The sequence below is a fragment of the Monodon monoceros genome, unplaced genomic scaffold (assembly GCF_005190385.1).
Source record: "Monodon monoceros isolate NGI ecotype Baffin Bay Population unplaced genomic scaffold, NGI_Narwhal_1 Super_Scaffold_14, whole genome shotgun sequence".
Classification (NCBI taxonomy): domain Eukaryota; kingdom Metazoa; phylum Chordata; class Mammalia; order Artiodactyla; family Monodontidae; genus Monodon; species Monodon monoceros.
This window is the reverse complement of record NW_021703770.1, coordinates 75,915,399-75,934,489: the sequence shown is the minus strand read 5'-3', so window position 1 is coordinate 75,934,489 and position 19,091 is coordinate 75,915,399. Positions and strand designations below refer to the sequence as shown.

General features: G+C 44.5%; 1 protein-coding gene across 9 annotated transcripts in view; it reads right to left on the bottom strand.

Moving 5' to 3' along the window:
- Positions 1–19,091, bottom strand: part of PRKDC (protein kinase, DNA-activated, catalytic subunit) — a 150,002-nt gene that overhangs the window by 114,356 nt on the left and 16,555 nt on the right. For all 9 annotated transcript variants that reach the window (XR_003793604.1, XM_029223258.1, XM_029223263.1 and 6 more), the window contains 11 exons: positions 16,011–16,157; positions 14,549–14,713; positions 13,709–13,877; positions 13,279–13,328; positions 12,544–12,669; positions 11,101–11,253; positions 9,587–9,702; positions 9,078–9,237; positions 8,297–8,383; positions 7,427–7,546; positions 6,900–7,059 (listed from right to left, as the gene is read on the bottom strand). Coding sequence is in view for 8 of the 9 variants with exons in the window: in XM_029223258.1 (XP_029079091.1) it covers positions 6,900–7,059; positions 7,427–7,546; positions 8,297–8,383; positions 9,078–9,237; positions 9,587–9,702; positions 11,101–11,253; positions 12,544–12,669; positions 13,279–13,328; positions 13,709–13,877; positions 14,549–14,713; positions 16,011–16,157 (1,453 nt within the window). In the remaining variant the exon portion in view is untranslated. The remainder of the gene's footprint in view (positions 1–6,899; positions 7,060–7,426; positions 7,547–8,296; positions 8,384–9,077; positions 9,238–9,586; positions 9,703–11,100; positions 11,254–12,543; positions 12,670–13,278; positions 13,329–13,708; positions 13,878–14,548; positions 14,714–16,010; positions 16,158–19,091) is intronic.

Here is a 19,091-nt window from a genome sequence, read left to right as displayed (position 1 = left end):
TCAATTTTAAATAGCACCATTCATTTACTTAATTAATACAAGGGAAAACACACTACACTGCTATAGAGAGACATTAAAATCCTAAAGTGAGATTAAAAATGAAATTTCTAGAACAACAATATTAACAGTGGTTATCTTAGTTTTAAATACCACTGCTGACTAAAAGAAACACGGTTCCTTGGAGAAGTGGCTGACTCCCAGGCTGGGTAGACTGTGCTGGTGAGAAGCGCCAGGAGGGGGCACTGCTCAGGGAGGGGCACACTCCCACGAGTCCCACACAAGTCACATCTGGGACAGGCTGCGTGCAGATATCAGTGGGAGCAGGAAAGGGCTGGACCCACTGAGAATATAAGGATCCACAAGTCCCTCCTGACAGGCAGAAATAATGGGCGAAAAAAGTTATTTCTCACCGTAGAGTGCCAACTAGATAAAAGGAATCATGGAGCTGGAACATCACCATTGTGCCACTTTTACAGTAATAATCAACTCAGAAGAATCACGAATGGACAGACACTAAAACCATCACGGTGAGACATCCCTGAGGAATCAGAACACTTACAGCTGTGAAGGAGCTGCCATTCGACAATCATAAACTTCTACAGAACTTGCAAGTTTAGCACAAAACTTTCCCTCCCGAACCACTTCATGGTAAGGTACCAATCTGACGCCACCGCCCCTGAACGGTGAGGGTCCTAAAGGAGCCGGTCCCACGTGACAGCCACACCACAGCCCAGATGAGGGTGCCAAGCTGCAAACGCGGCCCCCAATCACCCCCACCCCCAGTCAGGCTCCACTCGGCCCTAACAACGTCTCAGCTTAGAACCACAGGTTACACTTAGTTGTCTTGTCTTTTTCATCTCCTTTAAGGGAAACAGTTCTTCAGTTTCCTGGAGTTTCATGACTTGGACATGTACAAAATTAGATGCCTCCATCTGGGTTTGTCTGATGTTTTCTCATGATTGCGTTCAGGTTATAGAAACCATTTGCAGCGTCTCGCTAGTCCTTTATTAATAAAGCCCTTGCACCTGCTCACTTTCTCTCAGTGGAGTCACACTCACTTCTCCCAGTGCTGAGACAGCCTGGGAGGACCCTCACAGGGGCTATACCCCAGCACGCCTCTCCTGGGCCCCAGAAGTGACACCCGCTGACGGCAGAGCCTGACTCCCCTCTGCTTTCTGTTTCCCATCTGGGAGTCTGCGGTGCAGGTTTGCTGCTCATGCCCCATGAGCTAGGCCCCGGGTGGGAACAATCACTAAGAACTGGGGTTTTGGTCTTGGACCTTCTGCAGGTGGATATTAGAAATCTACCCTCTGGTGGCCCCAGATGAAAAGAGGATCTGGTTTTTATTTAGTCTTTATTAAAATGTTTTGGAGCTCAAATTAGTTAAGAATTTTGTACACTGGGAAAAACAACTCTCTGAGATGTGGACTGGTCAAGTGTTTTATCTGTGTCTATGACTCAAACTGCGGAACTGAAGCCATAAACCCTCATGTGTCTGTGTGTCACCTAAGCCCTGAATTGAGAACAACCTGACTTCTCTTGTGAGTGTGCTGTTCTCCTGTATTTGGAAAGTATTAAGAAATTAGATTATTAAGTCTCTTAAAGGAGCTCTCTTCTTATTTATACAGATAAATAAGCTTATATAAAATGAATATTCCTAAAATTATCTGAAAATAAAAAAATTGGACTTATAATGCTTTAAATGTGCCAAACTTTTAAAAAAATGCTATAGTCACTAACTCAGAAGCATTTCAGAAATCCATATTCACATAATAAAGGCACATCTTCGGTAAATGAGACAAATTTCCTGATTTTAGTTTAAATAAATGTGTTTTCCTATCAGGGTTAAGTACAATACAAGCATCCGTCTTATTCTACTTGGGTGTGTTTTTCCTATACTTACTTACATACTTATTATACTTATTCAGGCTTACAAAGCCAACAAGCTAACATCACCTCTCATTACATTGTTATTATGGTACAAGACACACAAAATAACACCACCAGCCATCTGCAGAATTTTTTTCCTCATCTCGAACAGCCCTACATAACTTTTTTTTTTTTGCGGTACGCGGGCCTCTCACTGTTGTGGCCTCTCCTGTCGCGGAGCACAGGCTCCGGACGCGCAGGCTCAGCGGCCATGGCTCACGGGCCCAGCCGCTCCGCGGCACGTGGGATCCTCGCGGACCGGGGCACGAACCCGCGTCCCCTGCATCGGCAGGCGGACTCCCAACCACTGCGCCACCAGGGAAGCCCCCTACATAACTTTTAAGATCATGATAAATGCAGTAAGTTTATGTTCGACTAAACTGAATCACTGGACAAACTTTTTACTTCCCCAGTAATTACGTTTTGTAGCATGTCAACTGGAAGATAATTTCTATGATCTGCAGCCTTGAAACCTTGCACTGAGTTAATTAGTAAATCATCATTGGATACCCACGTAATTTCTAAGTAAAAGAGAATACCGAAACACTGATCGCTAAGCAACATTTTTTTTCTTTCTTTTTTTTTTTGGCTATGCCACGCAATTGGTGGGATCTTAGTTCCCTAACTGGGAATTGAACCCAGGCCCCCCTGCAGTGGAAGCACTAAGTCCTAACCACTGGACTGCCAGGGAAGTCCCACTAAGCATCATTTCTAAGTCTGTGTGCTTCTGCTTCCTGCTTTCTAGGCCGTGAGGAGATGAGGCATGCTGCGTGTGGTGCCACACCGGATGGATGCGGCTGCAGGTGGGTGTCACGTGTGCTCACAAGCTCCGAGCCTGAGAAACTCCAAGACCTCAGCAGACACTTCTCAAAACCATCCAGTCCGCATTTTCTCAGTCCAAGAGAAGTCTGGCAGAGAGCTGTAACTGATAAGCGGATGAGGCTGCAGTAGAGGTAGGAGGGCACGCTTCTGACTTTCAGGGAGGGTGAGCTGCTCTGCTGCTCACGAAGCAGCGAGTCTCGGCCTCTTGGTGTCCGGCCGTCTTTCCACAACTGGGACTCGCTAAGAGCTCACAGATTTTTGCTTTTGTGGGTTACAACTAGCAACAGTCAGCATACTGGAAGCAGAACCTACTTTTGTAAAGACCTACTGATCTATTTGAAGACCGCATGTTCACACACACGACACCTTAGTATTCCTCTGAAAACAGCTGGATCTCATGGACTCCCTGCGAGACCCGCTGTTTCAAGTTGTGTCAGTGGGTCCCAGAACATGACAAAACTTGGAAAGTGTAACACCTGAGGCTGAAAAGAGGCTATGAAACGCGTTACATTCTTAGCAAAGTTCACTCAGTCTTAAATGACGTGCTTCTCTGCCTTACTGATCAATGCCTTTGTCTGTAACGGGCAAAGTTACTCTTTACTTTCTGTGGAATCCACAAGGGAGCAAGGCTTGAATCTTATCAGAAGCACTTTGAGCGAAAGGCTCAGGCCTTGCACCTGTCAGGAGCGGCACAGAGCAGCACTGGGCTCTCAGCAAAGCACATAAGGAGGCGTGCTGTCCACTGGCCCCACTGCTGGCCAGCAGGCTGACGACTGTCTGCCAGGGTCTCCACTGTAAAGCTGCCATCTGCACCCTTGGTGAGTAACATGTGTTGTGGGGTGAGGTAGGCAGGATTTTAAGGTAGCCCCATGACCCTCTCCGGTGTTACCCCTGTGACTGTGTTCCCTTACAGAACAAAGGCAGGTCTAATCTAATCACACGAGCCTCTTAAAAGCAGAGTCTCCTCCAGCGGATGCAGGAGGAAGGGGCACAGACTCAGAGCCTAAGGATTCAAGGTGCACCGCTGGCTGGGAAGGTGGAGGGCCAAAGGCAAGGGGCGGGCCAAGCTGGGACCACCAGCCAGCAAGGAAATGCGGCCTCAGACGCCGCCGACACCCTGCATGAACCTGAGGGCCCTCCCCAGAGTGCCCGGAGAAGGGCCAGGCCAGCCCAGCCGGCCCCGAGCAGAGGAGCGGCTAAGCCCACCTAGGCTTCTGACCCAGAGGACAGGGAAACGACAGATGGTGTTTCAGCCGCTGGCCCTGTGGTGACTTGTTACACAGCGGGAAGCAGCACACGACGAGGCTTTCCGTTTACTCGCTGACTTGTAACTGTACACACGCCAAGAGTCCTACAAGATTCAGTGGGTCTCGATCTCTTTCTGGGACACTCTGCCTCGATGCTCAGATTATCCCAAGTTGGCCTGTGACATTTCCCATCATTCTTCGAACACTTCCTTGATTTCTGCATGTTTCAGAAAACACAATATTCTAGGTTCCTCTTGTACTTTCCCTGTGCAGGCTGGAAGCAGCCATTTCTCCAAAGCCACAACCTGGGGACTGGTTTTCTCACTGCTACAAAGGTACCACTGGCCCCAGGCAGCCCCTTCCAACGGACAGAAGGACAACAGGTGTGCACGTTGCATGTTCCACGTTCCACTTCACCCACCCACACACGTGTGCGGGCGCCTGTGCACGTGTGCAGAAGCAGTGAGGCCCGGGACGGGAGGCAGGGCCCTTTAGCTCTTTCTCCCTCTCCCCTCATTGTCCTTGATCCAGCTGTTAATGTGGCTGACGTCCCGTATGCCGCCCTCCTCGCCTGCCTGGATACCCTGCCCCACCGGGGGCCCCCCGGTGCCCACCCTCCTCAGCACTGACCACTGGAGGAGGACCTCACTGGGAAGGCGGCCACTCGCAATCAGAGAACGGAGCGGCTCCCGCTAACCACAGGCCCGTGGGCATGACCATGACGGCACCACCTGCCATCGGTCCTAGGGGCCCCTCACGTGAGAGGACATCAGACAAGCCCAGCTGGAAGGACCTCCTCCCAAATCACGGCCCGCAACCTTCAACAACATCAACGTCATGAGAACTGTCCCACACGAAAGGACGCCCAGAGGCACGACAACTAAACGCGAGGCCCAGACTGAATTCTGGCCCCGGAAAAACGCAGCTGGAAGCACAGCTACGAAGGAAGTTAATGGGGCAGCCGAGCCATGTGCACACGGGCTGCAGAGGAGGAAAGTGAGGGATCCATGTCACCCTTCCTGACCTTGACCACAATGACGCTGTGGTCACGCACAGGAAACAAACATCGCAGTATTCAGGCATACACGTCTGTGATGCCTGCAACTTACAAAAGGTTCGGGAAAAAACATCACGTATAAACACGCACACATATTATCACACGATACAGAGAAAGCACATACAGTGACAAAGCAAGCGGGACAAAATTTAGCTGCTAAACCTGCATACAGAGCAGACAGGAGCTCTTTTCACTATGAATGCAACTGTTCTGCAAGTTTAATATCATATCAAAGAAAACATTACTAAAAACAGTCTTTCAGGTTATGGATTTTCTGCTGTTAGTTTACTTACTCTCTGCTTTTCCCTATCTCCTAATTACCTAGAAAACGACTATTTATCAATAACTAAATTCTCTGCTTAAAGGATCACAGTAATGTCCCACATTAACTGAAAAGAAATACAAATCTTTTCAATGAGCTCACTGACAGAACTAAATTCAAAAGAGCAAATGAAAGGACCACAAAGATACCTGCTAACAGATATATTCATTTCCTTTAACCATGTCCACGTGTTTTCAGTGAACTACTCAAATAGCAGCACTCCTTATAAGAAGTGAATTTTAAAAGCCTAAATAAGAGACAAACATCAACTAGTTTTTTTTTCCTCTAAATACTTATCCCGAAACTGTGACTCTTTCTTCATGAACTCTGAATATGCATTGAGGTGTCATAAAAACCAGACACAGTGAATGAAATTTGTCACACACTTTTCATTTACGGTTTCTAAACCAACAGTATTTAAGCTGAACAATAAAATAATGATTTACGTAGATGAAATTTTACGAATTAACACTTGATTTTCTACTTTGCTGGCAGGGGCATTTCAATTCTTACCAGTATTTCAGGGTTCTTCTCCAACATGAACCCTTCTTTTTGCTCATCTGATCACAATGTCCATTTCCACTCTGGTTCAAGGAAATCTGACCCTCCTCAATTCTATGTAATACTGTTCTTGGCTAGTACAACTTTGGCCTGGGGACTTCCCTGGTGACACAGTGATTAGGAATCCGCCTGCCAACGAAGGGGACATGGGTCGAGCCCTGGTCTGGGAAGATCCCACATGCCGCAGAGCAACTAAGCCCATGTGCCACAACTACTGAGCCTGCGCTCTAGAGCCCGTGAGCCACAACTACTGAAGCCCCCACGCCTAGAGCCCGTGCTCCGCAACAAGAGAAGCCACTGCAAAGAGAAGCCTGCACACAGCAACGAAGGGTAGCTACTGCTCGCTGCAACTAGAGAAAGCCCGCACACAGCAATGAAGACCCAATGCAGCCAAAAATAAATTAATTTTTTAAAAACCTCCAATCCATTAAAAAAAAAAAAAAAGAAAAAATTTTGCCTGGCCAGATGAAATTTTTCTTTGAATCTTTTCCCAAACCTACTTCTTGTATGACAATTCTTCTGAACTAACGTTAGTACTAAATCAGTTATATCTGAAAAACCAATAAAAAATCAGGTGACATTAGGTCAAAATACAAAATTACTATTGGATTTCCTTATAGTTTTAATTCCTGTTTGATTTGTCAAACAAAAGTGTCTTTGCAAGGCAGTATGTCAGAATCTATAAGGAGCTCAAAATATTTGACTGACTTCTTGCCCTTGAAGATTTTATAAATCTTGGTAGGATATAAGTGACTAAAATAAAAAGTAGGTTTAATATCTCAGTTATACTTCTTATGTCCCAATTATATTGAAATGAATTGGGGAGATCACAAAAATATCAAACATATTTTGAATATGTTGGGTTCAAATTTCAGAAGTTGCAAAAATGAAAATATGTAGTCTTACTATAGGTATTACATTGCCATTTTAAGATACACGTCAAAATTCTTCTAAACCTTACCTGATAAGGCTGAAGTTTTCAGATATCCATCAAGGCTGGGTAAAATGTCCTTATAATAGGGCTGAATTACATGTTTGCCGATGTAAACTGACCATTCTTCTAGGGCATTCAGGCCGACTTCTGCCAATGGGGTATAGCTCAGGCCCAGTTTAAAAGCCATCTGTATGTGAGTACGAACAAGGTAATAAAACACAAGGAATATGAGATTCAAAGAGGGTTTCTAACGGCAAGCCTTTCCTCTGCCAGAGCCAGACAGGCTGGAGGGAAGGGTACACTGAGGCCCCCTCAGGAAGGCCTGCCGGGGGGTGTCACTGCACACCTGCAGCACAGGGAGGGCTGAATCCTCACCCCCCACCCCCAGGGGTCCTCAGAGAGGCCCAGCCAGGGTCCCTCCCCAAAGCTGCTCAGTGGCAGAAGCAGAACATGAACCAGGGTGTCTGACGGGTGAGCGCCTGCTGTGACTGCCATGCTTTCCAGGAAACAGGACACTGCACAAGAGATGCATCTGCTCAGGACGATGCACCCACCTGCAAGGCAGGGACATAGGCTCTGACATCAAGTTCGATGATGTCGTGTGGCAGGGACAGGACAAAGGTCAAACAGGAGGCCAGGAGTTCATCTTTGTACTGCTTCATCTTAACTGACACCTTAGCAAGAAAGACGACAAGAACATCAGTGCTGCACACCTGAAGAGAGCCTTCGATTTCACAATCAACTACAAGAAACCCTATTCGCAAATAGGGAAAATGATCACGGGGCCTTTATCTGACACAGCCACATTCATTTAAAAATTAAGCACTGATCTCCAGGAAAAGTTCATTAGTTGAGTACTTAATTTCCATTATGTGGAAGAGCTAAAGAATCTATTAACTTTGAGTTGTCATCACTCAATTTTAAGAAACCTCAGGGGACTCTGGAAGCACAAAGATATCCTCTGTTAGTGCTTTTAACCCCTTAATCCCCACATGGATTAAGCAGCCCATTTTTAAGTAATTAGATCATTTATAGGATTTTTTCAACATACATTTTTTTTAAACATCTTTATTGCAGTATAATTGCTCTACAATGGTGTGTTAGTTTCTACTGTATAACAAAGTGAATCAGCTATATGTATACATCTATCCCCATATCTCCTCCCTCTTGCGACTCCCTCCCACCCTCCCTATCCCACCCCTCTAGGTGGTCACAAAGCACCGAGCTGATCTCCCTGTGCTATGCGGCTGCTTCCCACTAGCTATCTATTTTACATTTGGTAGTGTATACATATGTCCATGCCACTCTCTTACTTCGTCCCAGCTTCCCCTTCCCCCTCCCTGTGTCCTCAGGTCCATTCTCTAAGTCTTACATTCAATTTTAAATAACCCATGACAACACTGGATAAATCATTTGAAAATTACCTCTTTACCAAATTTTGCAAACAAAGCAAAGCAAAAAGACTTCTCTGGGTCCTCAGAAGACTGTTTCTGACTCTTTGGACCAACACCCTGTCAAACAAAACAGGGAATTAGTTCAGTGAATGATAACCAGGTAATCCTGTGTCCTAATCCGGCAGTTCCCAGCCTTCCTTCCAAGGGGAACCCATCTTCATGTTGCTCAGGCCTCATGCAGAGGGGAAGTGAAATCAGCCCTGAAAACGTTTCAGGCGGAGGCCAACGAGAAACCGAGCGGGCGGTGGGGGGGCTTGCTGGTCAAGACCCAAGGCCTAAGTCCGCTCCCTGCCCGGGGGCTCTGATGCGCACACCTGTGGGCTGAGACACTGCTCGCGCCCAGAGCCCCCAGACACAAACCCGGGTCCTCTCCAACCTCACGGGCCACCAGATCCCCTGGGCGGCCTGGGCACAGGCTGCTGGGCGGCGGCCCAGAGCTCCTGACGAGGGGAGCCTGGAGAGGGTGTGAGTGGTGCTGGTGATGCCGGAGCCCCAGCACCCCATGAGAGCCCCTGCAGAGCCAACGTCATCAGCCAGGTGTTGTAAATCAAAACAGAAAATGCTACTGGTTAAACTTTAAAGAGTGTCATCCAATTGCCACTCACATTATCAGTCTTTCAAAATACAGATAATAAAATTAGTAGACTTTAAAACTGCAATATGCTATCATGTTGCATTTTAGAAGGTATTTATACACACTCATGCGATCTAAGAAACAGGAATATTCAGTGTCCTTCAAAACAACACTTACCTCAAAATATTTTATTTTCTTGGCATTTCTCACAGCAATAGATAGCAATTTGTAGAAACCACTAATGAATGGCAACCGTGTAGACTGCAGAATTAATTCATATGCAAAGGAGCATACCCATGGCTCAAAAAATTCTACATGTTTCTCAGGAAGAATCTCCCTGTAAAAACAAATGTAAAGCTCAATGTAGAAATTCTCATCATATACTATTTTTATTCAGCTTTGAAATTATAAGAGACATAATCAAAACAAAATCATAATCTATGATTCCATTATATATCATTTTCAGGTATATCTATATTCTTTGTTTTCCCCACCTGAGGACCTTTTAAATGTATTTTTTTTAAATAGATAAATCTCAGCTGCTACATTTATTTTAAGTTTCATACAAGCAATTTTAGATTTTAAGTCTTACTATTTCATTTCTTATATCTACCTAAGTGATTTTCCTATATTACAGCCAATAATTGATAATTTCCACTCTTGAACAAATAGCATTTTTTAAATACCTGCAAAATTCCACCAGGTTGATGAAAGCTGAAAAATCTTTAGGTTTAGCAGGATGCAAGTTAGCAGCTGGATCTGAAGTCGGGCTCACCCAAACGCCAGCAGCTTCATTTTCATGCTTAAAAATTAATGGCACCAAAAAAACACTGTAACATTCAATCATTCAACAAATGACTCCGCAAGTGACTCCACAGCCAAGGCCTGAGTCTTTGAGGAAGGAATGCAAAACTGAGGAGGTACAGACAGGCCTCGGAAGCTCACAGTAGGATCAAAATGACCGGACCACAGAACACGTGGCACGGGCAGCCACAGGGGACACCAACGGGGGAATAAAGGTGCACACACAGAGAGACAGGGTAGGTGGGGACTACGACTTCTCACAGGAGCAGTGGCGCCGGACAGAGGCAGAAGCTCACAACACAGAAAGGGTCAGTAATGACGTGTAGCTTTCAAAATGAGAAACAGAGGAACAGTTACTACTATTAGGTAACACAGAAATATTAACATGTTCAGTCTGTGTTTCAGATTCAGGTGGAAATGTCAAGGGCAAGGCTGGAGTCTAGACCTATTTGGGAAATGCTAATCTCAGAGGCGACAGCTGACCCGGCGGACAGTGCAAGGGGAGCAGAAGAGACTAGGACATGTGCTCCAAAAGCAGGTGTGTGGCCGACAGTCTCGGGGAGGCCCTCTGGGCATGTCTGTTTGTGAAATTATTTTAGACGTAAATAAATAAAAAGCCTTAAAGAGCAACAGACCACCCCCAGTGTCCCCTTCTCGTGTAAAAGCATCACGAGTGCAGCCAGGCTGACGAGGCCCAGGGCCCACCTCTGCCCCTGCAGGAACCCCTGACCAAGTGGCCTCGGGCTCGGCCATGGAAGCCAATAGGCAAAGTCGACTGAAGGAACCACGGGCTCAGCAGTGAACTGAGTGTGTTCCACAGAGTCCACGCCCACTGACTCTAGCTTCATCACCTGAGTGTCTTGTGATGAGGACTCCTCAGAGCGGACAGCAGCTCTGAGCCGGCAGCTTCACGCTAGGTCCCATCTTTGAGCCGGCCAGGAAAACAGTGCCTTAAGAACACAGGAGCAGGGGGTCTTCCCTGTCCGCGCTGGCCTACCTTCTACTGACTCCAGAGCACAGAGCTTGGAGTCTCCTCGGGTATCAACCAGAGGAACGCCAGGTTTCCCGATCCTACTGCAAAAGGCCACCTCTACACTAAGTGAGACTTGACTCTGCTATTGCTGAGGAATGAGTAACAATCCTCCTAACAACTTTTTCCAAAGAGTCGCTTTAACTTATTAAACATATAAACTACTATCTAGTAGTTCTGAAAAATCTAGTACAGAATATTTTCTACGCATTAGGCAATGCAAATAAAAAAGCATCAAGGCCACGTATTAACGCTAATAAACCAATGTCCTGCGATGTCTACAGGTGTGAGATTTGCTCATACTGCAGCGGCAGAGGGAGTTAGTACAAAAAGGATGCAAAATTATTACTGACAAGCCCTTCTAACCTCTTGTTCCCCAACACTCTGCTTTTCCAGTGTAAGATCCAATTTCTCGATAATCTTCAAAACTGATTTTACAAATTCATCATACAGCAAACGATTCAGACTTGGAAGGGAGGAATTCACAAAGAGAAATGCTTCATCTGCTAAAAGAGAATCCTTAAAATAAAGAAAATAATAAATTTCAACATGCTGTGCCAAAAAGTATGAGTACCAGTATTAAATAAGCGCTATGCCACATAAAGATGTGCGCATACTTAGGCATTATGGAAACCCCTGTGTAAACTACAGCAGATCTACCTCAAAGCTGTCAAGCTGGAAAATGTAGGTTCCTTCCTAAATTATTAGGACATTACCATTTCAGTCAGATACGACTTACGCAGTCATGTAACAAACACAAACAGTAGTAAATGAGAAGATTTAGGCCAATCCTTGTCAAAGTATTTACCACATTAATGTGTGTGTGTGTGTGTGTGTACACACATCTGTATACTATACATGGTGTGTCTACGTGCAAATGCACATGCATGTACATACACACATATACACGTGTGCACATATAAATACGCATGTACTCACACATGCATGCGTGCATACATATGTATAAGTATATATCTATTCTCAGAATGGATTTAAAGTATTATCATCTATTATTTCTTTAAAACTGAAATATTCTACCTTTCCAAAAATATGGACCAATTACTCTGCCTTTACTCAAATAGTCTATGAAACTTAACCTCAAAATGTATCTAACGTCACATATAAGAAGGCATATTTTAGGTAAAATTATTAACATTGTTATACTATTTTACCTCAATAAGAAAAACTCCTAAGATTTTTCACAGGATAGGAACCATCTATTGACAAACACTGCTTTTCCTAGGCTATGAATGCTTTGTCAAAGACTATGTTAAACGGTGGCCAGAACCTGGCTTAGAGCAGACACCGCTGAAACACCTGCCAGAAACGTAGGAGGCATGATTCTGACCGTGACAAACAGCCGTGCACCCATCTCCTTTGTACCTACTACATCAACCGGATTTACCTTCAGCTTTAGCAAATAAAAAGAGCACAGCTCTCCCGCGGTGATAACACTGCCTGCCATGTTCTTTTTATCCACCAGCCTGGGTCTGTTTGAAAGAACAACTCTGCACCAATTACACTATGTATGCTGCTTCTTTGCTAAAACGAGGACTCAGCTATGGTAATTCATTAATTTTAAATGAGTTCTATGATTTTGTTCTTTTTATTTGATTTTTTTCAAGTCTCACTTTAACTATCCTAACTTACACTGTTTTAATTTTTCATTACCTGAAGTACTTAAAAAAAGAAAAAGCCCTATTGAAAGTTAGTAAAATAAACTTCTGAAGTAATTCTTAGGTGTAAAACTATGGAAACTAATAAAGAGGAACTAAGGTACTTCTGTGGCTTTAAAATGGTCGTTTTTACCGTCATCTGGTCACAGCTCAGGAGATTTCTAAAAAGATCCAAATAGTCTTTGTAGGTGGGCACTCGCCATTTGCCGGTTCTAGCTTCCCCTGACACACAACAGTCCTCAGACTCGGGCTCAGCACCCTGGTGGGAAGACAAACATCCAATACTGAGGGCGGATCGGAGAACAGCAGCACTGCTGCACTTCTGCTTTCTGCTGTCAGAGTTCTCTAAGCTAAAAGAGCCCCCAAGCTGCAGACCCTAATTTGCTTGAGGAAGATAGTATATTATGAAAGCATAATAAAAAGGCTGGAAAAAAGTCACAATTTTCTAACTAGGACTAAAACAGTGATGCACTAACAAGTGTTTCAAAACAATATCCAAGGTATGTGTCATGAATAATTTACCTCAACTTCTTATACAGAGCTCTCATCTCATCCTATTTCCTGTTAACTTAAAGTAACTAAGACATGCCTCCCATAATATACCTAAGTATTTTGTCCTACAGCTTCAAGAGAAAAAGATCCCTTTTTGTAAAAATGTATTTATAGTAGTAAGGTTATGTTTAAGGATGTCTCATAACCATCACCGGAAAAAGTACTTAGGTATTACAGCCTATACTTTTCAAAATGTAGCTAATGGCTAATAACAAAAAAACCACTTTTGTATATTTACAGACTAAAAACTCCAGCAACATCTTTAGCTTTCAAGATGACAAAAGACTAACTTTCAAATCATACATTCAGAACTTACCTTTTGAAGGATCACTGGTTTAGAACATATTCTGATTAAACCTTGATGCACTATAAAAAGAAAATGAAAACAAAAAAGAAAAATACACTGAAAAATATAACCACTCAATAAAAATGACAGCCTTTATCTTTTTGAACATAACTTACCTCTCAAATTTTTCTCTAAGTTTGGTAATATCTTTAGTTTTAATTTTTTTTCTTTTTTTTCTTTTTTTTTAAATTTTAGACTATTAAGATTCAAAAGCAAAAGAAAGGAAAAAAATTCAAAAAATGGATAGAAAAAGGATATTTTGGTCCACCAATATCTTAGGAGTTCTCCAAGAGGCATCAAAAGATACAAAAGAATTTGGCAACCAGATGTTCTTTATATCAAACAACAAGTTAAGTATTAACCATTCATCATCCTCAAAACAAGTAAATTCCAAACTCACCCACAGTACTAATGCAATTCCAGAGAACTGGTCCTTTTTCTGCCAAGGCCAGGAAAACTTTCACTATGGCTTTGCAACACACCAACTGCATTTTTGGACCGTACTGGGGGAAACTGTCTATCTGCACGACCACGAGGTGCTCCAGAACTGGCATGTGCACCTCAGGAACCTGCCAGAAAGGAGAGCACACGAAGAGCTAGGGCAGGCAATGAATAACTACAGGGACCATACAGACAGTCACAGTAAACACAACGCCATTAGACACGTATCAGATGAATGAAAAACCAGGATTATTACCTAATCTGCTAATTTGTTGCTGTGATTATCTAAAAAAAAATCAGAGTAACTGTCTAAATGATACTTAAGGTGCAATTCTACCCCGAGCAGCAATCTTAATCTTTTAGAAAGATAAAAAGTAACAAATAATTTTTCCTGCTTTGGGAACAAAAAGTCAAGTTTCATGACAAAAACCGTACCGATACAAAATACTAGCTAAAAATGTCACCTTGGGGACTTCCCTGGTGCTCCAGTGGATAAGACTCCGTGCTCCCAATGCAAGGGGCCCAGGTTCAATCCCTATTTGGGGAACTAGACCCTACAGGCATGCCACAACTAGGGAGCCCGCCTGCTACAACTAAGGAGCCCACGTGCCACAACTAAGAGCCGGTACAACCCAATAAATAAATATAAATAAATAAAAATATTAGAAAAAAAAGGTCACCTTGCCCACAATGTGCACGTACTGAACGCATATTAACTCCTGCTACGCCATCAAATTACCTGAAGAACGGAGGTTAAACAGTCACAACTGTGCTCCGTTTAACCAAATATCTCACTCACCGTATCAAGGTGAAGCAAGACACTGGCAACAGACTGGAGGAAACTGGGCATCTGGTAGACGTGGTCCTCAGCCGTGTCTGTCTCGGTGAGGAACAGCTGCCGGCAGCGCTGAACAAGCTCCACAAACATGAAGCCAACGTCTTCTGCGTTTATAACCTTGCAAGGCTTTAGGGAAGGAAAACAAGCCTCTGTCAACCTTACCAACCTCAAAATAATGGTGTTTGAGGTGTCGTGTTAAGCCATGTTGTTATAAACTGAATGTTAACAAGCTTTTTAATGGAGAAGAAATACAGATATAAAATTCAGCGTATGTTCTAAAGATGCTTTCTGAAAAATCTGTAAGTACATTCTGAACAGCTATTAATACACAACACACCTACTGAACCCTGTGTTCTAGGCACTGGGAAGACAGTAGTTATCAAAGACAACTGGGTGCAGGCCCTCCCCAGAGGCCAGTCGCCCAGAGGAAGGGACAGACCCAAACCCCGGAGGCACAGCACACAGCACCCAGAGGCACCTTCCTCACTCACGCACCCGGCTGTGCCGTCCTCCGCCCGGCCGCGTGCTCCCGAGGCCCCTTAGACTTCGGCTCAAGTCCCTCCTCCAGGAGACTCTGGCCCCTGTATCTTTGCCGCATCCTCTCCCTTCCTCCCTGTTGGCCACGCCCTGGCTACACTACGTCACCACAACGAACGAGTCCCAGCTGGCCAGACCTCAGAGTCTGAAGCTGTGAAGCCCAGGCTCTTGGTCACCTCTGAGCCTTCTCACACAGTTTCTTCTGCCCTAAGTACACTGAAAGGAGCCGCAGAGACAAGTGGAGATAAAGGTTTATTTTTAAGGGGAAAGGATCATCTGGAAACAAATGAGGAAGCACGAGGGAAGGAGTGAGGAGTGGTGTGGAGGGCTGGAAACAGACGCACAGACCCTACAGCAGGGAAGCAGCCCTGGGAGGCAGATCTGCAGAGGCAGGGAGTGACGCCCTCTGTCGAGTGGAAGCACCCACGGCGACGGTCAATGTCCCTAAACAGACCTCACGCAGGCACAGGGAGGGGCTCTCGCTAGCGCGCCAAGCGTCACCACCAAACTGCACCTCATCAACAACAGGCAGCGTGGCAGTGGGAAAAACGTGCTGTTTCTCATCTTCAGGTCGGAGTTATGTCTTGGTTCTGTCAACTGTTCGCTGTGTGCCCTTTCACGAGTTACCTAATTTCTCTGGGCCTCAGTTTCCTCACCAGTAAAGTGGAATCATATTCCTAAAAGCTTGTGGGAGAGTTATGAGTATTTGAGATAATACACATACAGAATCCTAGTACACAGCAGGCACTGAAAAAAACAAGTTAATAACAAAGCAAGTAAGAACAATATTTTCACAAGTGTGAGATGCTATTCAAAATACAATAAAGTACATTACTTTAAACACTCAAGTGAAACTAAAGAGACAAGAGTAAATTAATGGGCATACCCCTGCAAAGAGTCCATATCCTCGAACGGCGATGGACAAGTCCTTGCTGTTTGCGTCCACGTTTCTGATGATGCCATAGAACTGCTCCATGAAGTACCGCAGCTTACTTCTGTGCGTCTCTGCGTTGTTCGCTACCATAAAAGAAAGCTGCAATGGCATAATGTTTACTTTAGAGACACTTCTAGGAAAACAAAGGAATCTATCCAAATGTGAAAAGGCTAGAACTGCTGAGTAAGACATTATCAATGTGTTGTCACAGTTCCACAGTTGTTTTTACTCATAAAGAACCATTTCTTCCATCTGCTTGCTTAGTCTCCAACAGGTTCAGAAAAGGCACTTTCTCAAGTAAGCCTTTATTATACGCGATGCTTTTACTAGAGAAAGGGACTGAAAGAGACCAGGTAGATGCAGGAAGACATCTGCACAAAACACAGCCTCCGGACGAAAGCTCCCTGATGAAGCAGAAGGCATCTTTAGACTCATCTGTGACTCATGATGACACAGAGCTGGGCAGCCCAGCGGCCGGTGAGTTCAGTCACCAACAGACTGGGACCCACAGGAGAGAACATGGGGACGGCTCAAAACTAAAAATCAGAAAGACAAGTGTCTTATGTGCCTTTCTGAGTACAGGTTTTTTACCTCCTTAGGTAGGTTTATTCTTCCTTAGGTAGGTATTTTATTCTTTTTGTTGCAATGCTGAATGGTATTGTTTCCTTAATTTCTCTTTCTGATCTTTTGTTGTTAGTGTATAGGAATGCAAGAGATTTCTGTGCATTAATTTTGTATCCTGCAACTTCACCAAATTCATTGATTAGCTCTAGTAGTTTTCTGGTGGCATCTTTAGGATTCTCTATAGTATCATGTCATCTGCAAACAGTGACAGTTTTACTTCTTCTTTTCCAATTTGTATACCTTTTATTTCCTTTTCTTCTCTGACTGCCGTGGCTAGAACTTCCAAAACTATGTTGAATAATAGTGGCGAGAGTGGACATCCTTGTCTTGTTCCTGATCTTAGAGGAAATGCTTTCAGTTTTTCACCACTGAGAATGACGTTTCCTGTGGGTTTGTCGTATATTGGCCTTTATTATGTTGAGGTATGTTCCCTCTATACCCACTTTCTGGAGAGTTTTGATCATAAATAGGTGTTGAATTCTATCAAAAGCTTTTTCTGCATCTATTGAGATGATCATATGCTTTTTATTCTTCAATTTGTTAATGTGGTTTATCACATTGATTGATTTGCGTATACTGAAAAATCCTTGCATGCCTGGGATAAATCCCACTTCATCATGGTGTATGACACAAACAGATGGAGAGATATACCATGTTCTGGGATTGGAAAAAATCAATATTGTGAAAATGACTATACTACCCAAAGCATTCTACAGATTCAGTGCAATCCCTATCAAATTACCAGTGGCATTTTTTACAAAATTAGAACAAAAAAATCTTAAAATTTGTATGGAGACACAAAAGATCCCGAAGAGCCAAAGCAGTCTTGAGAGAAAAAAAAAAAAAAGGAGCTGGAGGAATCAGACTCCCGGACTTCAGACTATACTACAAAGCTACAGTAATCAAGATAATATGGTACTGGCACAGAAACAGAAATATAGATCAATGGAACAGGATAGAAAGCCCAGAGATAAACGCACACACCTATGGTCAACTAATCTATGACAAAAGAGGCAAGAATATACAATGGAAAAAAGACAGTCTCTTCAATAAGTGGTGCTGGGAAAACTGGACAGCTACATGTATAAGAATGAAATTAGAACACTCCCTAACACCATACACAAAAATAAACTGGAAATGGATTAAAGACCTAAATATAAGACCAGACACTATAAAACTCTTGGAGGAAAACATAGGAAGAACACTCTTTGACATAAACCACAGCAAGATCTTTTTTGACCCACCTCCTAGAGTAATGGAAATAAAAACAAAAATAAACAAATGGGACCTAATGAAACTTCAAAGCTTTTGCAAAGGGCTTCCCTGGTGGCGCAGTGGTTGAAAGTCCGCCTGCCGATGCAGGAGACACGGGTTCGTGCCCCGGTCTGGGAAGATCCCACATGCCCTGGAGCAGCTGGGCCTGTGAGCCATGGCCACTGAGCCCGTGGTCTGGAGCCTGTGCTCCGCAGCGGGAGAGGCCACAACAGTGAGAGGCCCGCGTACCGCAAAAAAAAAAAAAAAAAAAAAAAAAAAAGAATGGCAAACCACTACAGGAAGAAAAGATCATCAACAGTCACCACGGAAATTCAAATTAAAATCACAGTAGGGTAACACTGTACACCCATCAGAGGGGCTGAAATTAAAGACTGGCAATACTAGGTGCTGGCAAGAACGTGGGGTGGCTGGAACTTACCGGTGGGGATGGAAAACGGTGCAAAGTTTGAAAAGGAGTTTAGCAGTTGCTCATAAACTGCAACCTATCCCTACCATGCATCCCAGCAAAGCCCCTTCTAGGTGTCTGCTTCAGAGCCATGAGAACAGTCGGCAAGGGTGCTGCTCATCAATGCCCTCAGCTGCTCCCGCTACAAGAGCCCCCGCAGCCCAACCCCTGGTAGCCATGCGTCTGCTGCTGCATCTGGGACTCTATTTCTGTTTTGTGGATGGGTTCATTTGTACCCTTTTTTTAGATTCCACATGTAAGTGCTATTTTATGAAAAAATAAAATAAAATAAAATAAAGCAGTAAAACGCCCCAGGAGTCCCTACAGGAGCTGTGGGATATGCCTGCAGCAGGACAGCAGTTGTGCCCCAGGTGCGTGAGGGCTCCCAATGCCGCTCTTCAGAATTTCCATCAGCGCCGCCCCAGCCAGTCTCATTCCCACCACCAGCCCACCCCTTGGGTGTTTCCAGCTGCCACTGGGCACTCAGAACCACAGCACCTGCTCCTTGGCCAATGGAGACACCCAGCCACCTGCAGGCTCCCCCTGCACCCACACCCCGGCTGGACCTTGAAAGACCCCAGGGCAGGTGGGCTCATCTCCGTCACGAAGCCACAGAGACACAAGCATCTTGTCTTAACATGGCAGCTGACGCCGACCCCCACCTTCACTGGGCCACCGGCTCCAGGGAG